General features: G+C 41.6%; 1 protein-coding gene across 1 annotated transcript in view; it reads left to right on the top strand.

Moving 5' to 3' along the window:
• Positions 1–8807, top strand: part of FAM83D (family with sequence similarity 83 member D) — a 26500-nt gene extending 17693 nt beyond the window's left edge. Inside the window, exons 3-4 of the mRNA XM_004370571.3 lie at positions 4722–4846; positions 7648–8807. Of these exons, the coding sequence (XP_004370628.2) occupies positions 4722–4846; positions 7648–8635 (1113 nt within the window). The 3' untranslated portion in view covers positions 8636–8807. The remainder of the gene's footprint in view (positions 1–4721; positions 4847–7647) is intronic.
• The last annotated feature ends 654 nt before the right edge of the window (positions 8808–9461 follow it).

Here is a 9461-nt window from a genome sequence, read left to right as displayed (position 1 = left end):
ATGTTTATCTTGTATCCTGAAATTTTGCTGATTTCTTCTATTAGTTGCAGTAGTTTTCTTGTGGATTCTTTGGGGTTTTCTGTGTATGAGATCATATCATCTGCAAATAGAGATACTTTGATTTCTTCCCTCCCAATTTGGATGCCCTTGATTTCTTTTTCTAGCCTAATTGCTCTGGTTAGGACCTCTGGCACAATGTTGAATAAGAGTGGTGATAAAGGGCATCCTCGTCTGGTTCCCGTTCTCAAGGGGAATGCTGTCAGAGTCTCTCCATTTAGGATGATGTTGGCTATTGGCTTTGTATAAATGCCCTTAATTATATTGAGGAATTTCGCTTCTGTTCCTGTTTTGTTGAGAGTTTTTATCATGAATGGGTGTTGGAACAGTTCATTTTTTTTTTTTTAAATTAATGAACTTCACCCGCAAGCTTTGGAACTTCATTCATCAAGTATTTGAGCGTCTGCTATGAGCCAGACACTCTTCTGGGTTCCAGAGGTAAAGCAGTAAGCAGAACAAAGAAAGAATTTGGGCTGTGATACTACAGGTTACTGTACTGCCCATCGGGACACAAACTTACCACCTTGTTATTACCAAGCAATTGGTTTGCGAAAGTTTGGTTATTTAACTTCTCCCTCAGAGTGCTTGCTGGTTTTTTCCCTTGATGAGGAAGCTAAGGATTGGGTTTAAGGCAAATTCATGCTGGCGTGCTAGAATTGGAGCTCAGAGATTGAATTAAAGGAGACAGCCAGTTGACCCAACAGTCAATTAAAAGATGAGATCAGTGGACCCAAGGAAAACGCAAGTCAGACCTGGGAAAGAGCATTATAATCTAAGAAGTATTCAGCCCATGGCTGCTCTCATATAGAGCTGGCTTGAAGAAATTGAAGGTGTGGATGCTTAATTTCAAGGTGCTTTTTCTATAATTGAGGCAGGGTGCTAGCAGCAGAAAAATCACAGAATAGTTCTGGCCACAACTTTGAGCAAAGTGATTGGCTGTGGTTCATCTGCTGGGCAGAAATCTAGGAGTATTTACTGACTCGGTTGCCGGCATTGGTTGCTGCCTTCATGAGTATCCAAATCCTCTGGGATGGGGCCCAAAGGAGGTTTGCCCCTCCAGCCTCACCAACTTAGGGTCTCTCATTCCTTCCTAGGGAAGCATCGTCTGCTCTGGCTGCTTCTCTTACCTGGTGGTATCTGTGCTGGTTGTCTGCCCTCGCCGAGTAAGGGCTGACTCCCCCTGTTCTGGCTCTGTGCTTGGTGTCCTGTCTGCAGGGACTCAGTCACGCTGTCATATGTAGGCACTCCAGAGTGCTTTGGCCACAGTCACAGAGGCCTGCACAACATGTAAATGTGTGCCAAAGGGAAGGACACAACCACACCTAAACCTGCCCATAGTGATTATTTTTTATGCTGGTTATTATATGTTGGTCCTTTAAGCCTTGGCTAAGGAATCATCACCTCCTCCAGGAAGCCCTCCCACCACCATGTCACTGTGTACTTCTATGAATTTCCTAGATTTTTTTGTTTTTTAAATTTTCATTTTCAAATAATTGAAGATTTACAAAGAAGTTACAAAAATAGCGTAAGGAATTCCCATATACTCTTCACCCAAAGTCTCCAAATATTAATATTTTACAAACCTAAAGAAATACCCTATCAAATTGTATCAAATATCAAAATCAGGAAATTAGCCTTGATGTAATACTATTGTTTAATCTACACAGACTTTATGAATTTCACCCTTTGTCTCACTAATGCCCTTTTTTCTGGCCCAGAATCCAATCCAGGACCACACCTTGCATTTAGTCATCATGTCTCCTTAGTTTCCTTTAATCTGGAACCATTCCCCCATCTTTCTTTGTTTAGGGTCTTGCCATTTTTGAAGAAATCTGGCCAGTTTTCTGTAGAATGTGGGTTTGTCTGACGTTTCCTCGTGATTAAATTTAGGTTATACATTTTTGGTAAGAGTACCACAGAAGTGATGTTATGTATTGTCATAGTTTTTGTTTATTTGTTTTATTTTGAACTTTCTACTTTGAAATAATTATAGATTCACAGAAGGTACAAACATAGTACAGGGAGATTCTGTGTACCCTTTACCCAGTTTCCCCATTACATCTTATGTAACTTGTAGTAATATCAACACCTGAAAACTGACATTGATACAATGCACGTCTATAATTCTGTGCCATTTTATCACACGTGTAGACTGATGTAGCCACCACTGCCATCAGTATACGGAACTGTCCCTGTCCCATCACAACAAAGATCTCCCTCTTGCTACCCCTTTATAGTCACACCCCCACCCCTGGGCCATCCCTAACCCCTGGCAACCACTGCAGTGTTCTCCATCTCTGTGATGTTGTCATTTAGAGAATGTTGCGTTGATGGTTCGAATCTACCAGGTGCTCCTTGGAAACCCTATGGTGCAGTTCTGCTCTGTTCTATAGGGTCGCTATGAATTGGAATAGACTCAATGGCAGTGGGTTTGGTTTTTGGTTTATGTTGATGGAATCACACAGTATGTGACCTTTTGATATTGGCTTTTTTCACTCAGCACAGTGCCCTTGAGATCCACACAAGTTGTCTCGTGCATCAGTAGTGTGTCCCTTTTATTGCTGAGTAGTATTCCATGGGTATGGATGTACTATAGTTTGTTTAATCATTCACTCATTGAAAGACACTTGGATAGTTTTCAGTTTTGGGCTGTTACAAATAAAGCTGCTGTGAATATGTACAGGTTTTTGTGTGGACATAGGTTTTCATTTCTCTGGATGATGTTAAGTCTTGCCATAGTTTTTTAATCATCCAGTTACTTTCTGTTTTCTATTCTACTCCTTGACTATCTCTATTGCCCCAGAGCTTGGCACATAGTAGGGCCTCCGTGTTTGAGGAGTGAATGAAAAGTCAAACAAAAATCTTAAACCTTTAATTTGAATGTGTAAGATTCCTAAAAATATGTAGCTACTGGTCTGCTCCAAAGAAATCAAATTGTTTTAGTATTTTGCATACCATTGTACATACATTTATGTATGTCATTTTACATCAATAATTATGCATACACATATAACCCCAGTGTACTACCATTATTCCTTTTTGGTAAATATGTCCTTGCAGCCAGGAAAGCTGGGTGTCAGGGTTGTATGCTTTCACCGTACCTATTCAATCTGTATGCTGAGCAAATAATTCGAGAAGCTGGACTATATGAAGAAGAACAGGGTATCAGGATTGGAGGAAGACTCATTAACAAACTGCATTTGCAGATGACACAGCCTTGCTTGCTGAAAATGAAGAGGACTTGAAGCACTTACTGATGAAGATCAAAGACCACAGCCTTCAGTATGGATTACATCTCAACAAAAAGAAAACAAAAGTCCTCACAAATGGACCAGTAAGCAACATCATGATAAACGGAGAAAAGATTGATGTTGTCAAGGATTTCATTTTACTTGGATCCACGATCAACACCGTGGAAGTAGCAGTCAAGAAATGAAAACACACATTGCACTGGGCAAATCTGCTCTAAAAGACCTCTTTAAAATGTTGAAAAGCCAGGATGTCACCTTGAAGACTGAGGCACGCCTACCCCAAACCATGGTGTTTTCAGTCGCCTCATACGCACGTGAAAGCTGGACGATGAATCAGGAAGACTGAAGAAGAATTGATGCCTTTGAATTATGGTGTTGGAGAAGAATACTGAATATACGATTGACTGCCTAAAGAATGAACAAATCTGTCTTGGAAGAAGTACAGCCAGAATGCTCCTTAGAAGCAGGGTTGGCGAGACTACGTCTCACATGCTTTGGACATGTTATCAGGAGGGATCAGTCCCTGGAGAAGGACATCATGCTTGGCAAAGTGAGGGTCAGCAAAAAAGAAGACCCTCAACAAGATGTATTGACACAGTGGCTGCAACAATGGGCTCAAACATAACAGTGATTGTGAAGATGGTGCAGGACCGGGCAGTGTTTCGTTCTGTTGTACAGAGGGTAGCTATGAGTTGGAACTGACTCGATGGCACCTCACAAGCAACAGGAGATATGACATTGCTGACTGAGCCACATGTGAGTGTTTCTGCTTCAGAAATCCTGCGCTAGAGAAGATATGTCCTATGTCCCTATTCTCCATACCCATTATGGTGGGGGGCAAGTGAAGATGGGCTGTTATTCATTAGTAAATGCCATTAAATAAAGGAGTAGGAGATAATCAGTTTAGCTTCTTTAAGTCTTTGTTAAAATGTTATTACCAGTGTGATTTTCTTTGGTGATTTTATCGTCCACATTTTGTTTCAAAGTAAATTCTTGGCTTCTGTTGTCTGGTATCCCCCAAATGGGATTCTTCTTTTCGAGCACATACACACATGAATTAAGGGTCTCAAAAATAAACATAAGAAAAGGACATATGAGAAGATGGACTAGCATTAAAAAAAACCTATTGCCGTTGAGTTGATTGCGACTCATAGCGACCCTGTCGGACCCTATAGGACAGAGTAGAGCTGCCCCATATGGTAGCATTACCAGGGAGTAAATGGACTTGAGCCTGAGAATCATCTGGCTAGTACCTCATGTGTGTTATTACTGAATGATGACCCTAAGCCATTCATCCACCAAGAAGTTTGTCTGTTTGGGAATTGTAACCCAAGCCCTCTTGTCTTAATCATTTACTCACTGGATAAGTGTCACTGGATTGTTCATCTATTTTTTCTCCCACTCTCCCAACAGCTGATGACAGTTCGGACTATTACAGGAAATATCTACTATGCAAGGTCGGGTACTAAAATTGTTGGGAAGGTTCATGAAAAGTTCACATTGATTGATGGCATTCGAGTGGCAACAGGCTCTTACAGGTAAATTTCTAACATGTCTATGCATAATAAACTCTTTAGAAGATGCATGTTATGTAAAGCTAAAAGCTTATTTTTGCCTCTCAATGAGAGCCTTTATGTACAAGCATTCCTCTGTCTGTGTCTGTGAGTGTGAGTTGGTTAATCAAAGCAGCCCTCAGTAGGAGGTAGTCGAGGGTAGGGGTCCCTTCCCTGCCATCCACAAAGCTGAAGAGCAGAGATGGAAACTTGCCTTGATACCACACAGTGAGCGAGTCCTAGATTCAAGCCTCGGTCCAGGCCTTACAGCAGACTGAATTGGGTATTAATAGTGACAGGAACAATATCAAATCCTGGTTCCTTGGGAATTTTGACCCTACTTGTCCTTGCTCACTGGAAGGTAAGGACAGTTGCAGGTAGCAAGCAGCCCAATATCAGAAGAAGATAGCACATTTTATATCAAAGCAAGCCTGGGCTGCCTGTGACACCCTTCCCTACCTCTGGGTTGTTGACTCCTGCAGAGCCGGTTCATGTTTGTTGGTGAAAAGGGGCGGGGTTGGGGGCTACAGATAAAGGCAGAGATGGCTGTCCCTAGTGGGAGAGAAAATCAGGAAGTTCTCTTCCCCTGGTATATGCCCTGGTCATGTTTTAACTTCGGTGTTGAAGGCAGAACAGAAGCTGTTCTCTTCAGACTTAAATCCTTTATTTTGCTTCAAGCCCTGTAATTTTGCACTTTAGTGTAGAAAATACTGATCCATGTTTCTGACCCCATCTTTGAAGTCTCACTTTGGCAGTGGCATCTGAAAGTAGAGAGCACAGGGAAGTTGAATAGAAGATGGGGATAATGGTGCTTAAAGTAATCTTCAGAAGTTAAGATGCGCCATTTTTACTTACGTGGCTCCGATGGTGGTGTGTTTTGCTGCCTCTATATTAGATTGTCTGATGGTATGCATGAGGCGTGTCTGTAGAGTTAAAAAAAAAAAACCCCACATTTTGAAGAAACACACATTCCAGGTGATAATTATGTGTCAGCCCTGGGAAAAGGTGGGGATGCAAAAGTTTGTGAAAGATGAGGTGCTAACATTACAAAACTCCAGACGCCTTTCTTTTCAAACAATACCAGCATTGCTCAGAACAAAATTCGAACTCTTTCTTGAGGCTTCCTGTCAGAAGAAGTTTACAAGTAACAGGAGGAAACTAGATTTTGACCTAAAGTAGGATTTATCTGTATTAATCAGACTAAGCTCCAAATGGTTTTTGGCTGTTCTAAAGTCTGAAAGTATAAAAACTACTCTCTACACATGAAGCTATGTTACCGTTGATGATGATGGTGGTGATAGCTTCCATTTGTTGAGGACCTTTTATAATCCAGGTACTGGATAGGGGTTTTGTTACATTATCTCATTGAGGGTTTTCAAAAGAATATTCCTTCTTAAGCTTTGAAGGCAATTCTGAAAGTGGAATTTGCATCAGCTGGGATTCTTGTTTGCAAGAGACAGAGTTGGTGATGTTTTATGATTTCTTGTTTAAAACAGCCTATCCCTGGTACAAATTTCTGTATCAGTGGGGTGATTGCAAGTGTCAGAAAGCTAACTCAAACACTTCATGCAAAATGAATTTTATTGACTCACATAACTTGGAAGTGTAGAAAGGTATAATTGGTTTCCAACTCAACTTGACCTAGGGGCGATACATCTATCAGAACACTGTCTCCTGGTCCTGCTTTTCTGTAATTAATCTTTATTCTCAGGCAGGCTCTCCATTTGAAGGTAAAGATCCAGGCTTATGTGGCCTTTAGCAGCTATTTCCAAAAGAGGGAGACTTTCTTACTCTCCGCATTAAAATCAGTTTTTGAAAAATTACTTGGCTGTAATTGGTTCACATGCCCATGTGAGTGAATCTCCACATCCAAGAGGATAGGATACTCTGACCAGCCTGGGTCATATGCCCATGCTTGTTGTGGGTGGAGAGGGTGCATAAAGGAAAGCTTTCTCGGGTAGGGGCAGGAATGGGTTGTTACCAGGGGAAAGGGAAGGGGTGCGAGGCAGACAAGGACGGATGGCCACTCCTCAGCTCTAAACATGTTTTGTGCAATGACATCATCATTACAATAGCAGTATTGTCTCCTTTTGTGAAAATGGCAGCACTGAAAAAGGCAGCAAGGAGCCCTACGATAGCAATTCATTCGTCAGAGCGGGAGCCTATCTGAGGGTCTCCCACGGCTTCCCTAGATGCTGTCACTAGCCTGTTGCCTCACTGGACTAAATACCTTTCTAGTGTGTAAAAATTGTGAGGCTGAGGATATATAGGTTTTCACGTATGGATTAAACAGTTGGACTTTTAACTTTTATGCTAACACATGTATGTTATATATACATGTTAAGACTAATTGAATTCATAACTAAATGGTAGGTATGATATCACCAAAGTTTTTTTTTTTTTTAATTAAAAAAATTTTTTTAATTGTACTTTAGATAAGGGTTTACAGAACAAACTAGCTTGTCATTAAACAGTTAGCACATGTATTATTTTATGACATTAGTTAACAACCCCACGACATGTCAACCCTCTCTGGTCTCGACCTTTGGTTCCCTATTACCAGCTTTCCTGTCCCCTCCTGCCTTCTAGTTCTTGCCCCTGGGCTGGTGTGCCCCTTTAGTCTCATTTTGTTTTATGGGCCTGTCTAATCTTTGACTAAAGAGTGATCACCAAAGTTTTGATTCTTATATGGGCAGGTATCTGGGCTTTATTTTGCTGATTGACAATAAGTAAACTAAAATTGCTCATTCTTACCAGCTTCTTTTTTTTGTTTTTTAATCCTAAAGTTTTACATGGACGGATGGCAAATTAAATAGCAGTAACTTGGTAATCCTGTCCGGCCAAGTGGTTGAACACTTTGATTTGGAGTTCAGAATCCTATATGCACAATCAACGCCCATCAGCTCCAAACTCCTGAGCAACTTCCGGATCAGCAGCAAGTTTGACCATCTGGTTGAGCACAAGCCGCCATCCAAGGAACTCACACTGGGCAACCTGCTGAGGCTGCGGCTGGCCAGACTCTCAAGTACCCCCAAGAAGACTGACCTGGAACCAGAGGTGCCCACAGAGGGCAGGGCAGAGACCAGGCGCCACGACTCTGAGTCCTCCACCATCGGTGAGGAAGACTACTTAAACAGTCACAAGGACGAGCTAGAGAGCAGAAGGGCAACTGATGTTGCCACTCAGACGGAGCCAAGAGAAGAGATGCCAACAGTGCATGGAAGTGACATGGGGACACAGACCAGGATCAGCACAGCGTCCAATGGGACCCAAACCACAGTCGCCACCAGGGTAGCCAGCTCTCAAACCACGATTTGGTCCAAGTCGGCCACCACCCAGACTGATGTGGATGAGAATATTCTCTTTTCTCAGGGAACTCAGTCTAAAGAAGGGTCTCCAGTATCAAAAATGTCTGTATCGACATCTTCCAGTTTGAAGTCTTCCTCATCTTTGTCTTCCCAAGGCTCAGTGGCAAGCTCCACTGGCTCCCAGACTTCCATGAGAGCCACTGACTTCCACAATCCTGGATATCCGAAGTACTTGAGCACCCCCCACTTAGACCTATGCTTAAGAGACTCATTTAGAAACTTGGATAAAGAGAGGCAGTTTCACTTTGCTGGGATCAGGTCCCGGCTCAACCACATGCTGGCCATGCTCTCAAGGAGAACATTCTTTACAGAAAACTACCTCGGCTTTAATCCTGGAAATTTTAATAGAGCATCAGTTAATTTGCTTGCGACCAGAGATATAGCACTTTATCCTTCCTGTCAGTGACTGTTCAGTGTTCAGAGACTCTGGTTTCAGCCAGGTTGGCAGTAGACTTCATTGGAATTTATAAACTGTATATTATTTTACTGCTTTTATTTTTGTCATGTCTGAATCAGGTATTGGAGTCCCTGGGTGCTGCATATTGTTAATATGCTCAGCCACTAACCAAAAGGTTGGAGGTTTGAATCTACCCAGAGGTGCCTTAGAAGAAAAGCCTGGCAATCTACTTCCAAAAAATTAGCCATTGAAAACCCTACGGAGCACAGTTTTACTCTGACACACGTTGGTTCACCACGAGTCAGAGCTGACTCGATGGCAACTGGTTTTTTGTTTTTTTTTTTAAACCAGGTGTTGGTTTTATAGTTTAAACACTCTGGGTACAGTCTTTTGCACAATTTCAACACTGATATTTCTGAAAGGGAATGCTTGGGTCTTCTAAGGTTAATTCAGGTAAGGGATAAGATACATTTTCCATTTTTCTTGATTCCTGTGCTCTTACGTTTTGGAGGTTTGAATCACTACTTTTTTTAAGATGAAGATTCTATTTAGGAAAACAAATCTCTGTTTCCTAATTGTCTCTTCTTTAGAATATATGTGTTCTTAGCATGAAATAAATACTTGCATGAACAACTTTTGTTTGGTGATTGCCTAAGGCCTTTTTTCTGCTCTGTGGCATCTTTAACGTTAGGATTATGTCACAAGTAAACACACCAAATAGGTATTTATGCAATTTTTTTTTATAGTTTTGGGGTGGGGGAAGAAGTAGACAAATTTTAAGAGGAAAATAACCACTTTCTAGTTAGAAGACATAAAGCTAGCCTCAAGGTCGTGT

Source organism: Trichechus manatus, unplaced genomic scaffold (assembly GCF_000243295.1).
Source record: "Trichechus manatus latirostris isolate Lorelei unplaced genomic scaffold, TriManLat1.0 scaffold00008, whole genome shotgun sequence".
Taxonomy (NCBI): domain Eukaryota; kingdom Metazoa; phylum Chordata; class Mammalia; order Sirenia; family Trichechidae; genus Trichechus; species Trichechus manatus.
This window is presented reverse-complemented; position numbering and strand designations above follow the sequence as displayed.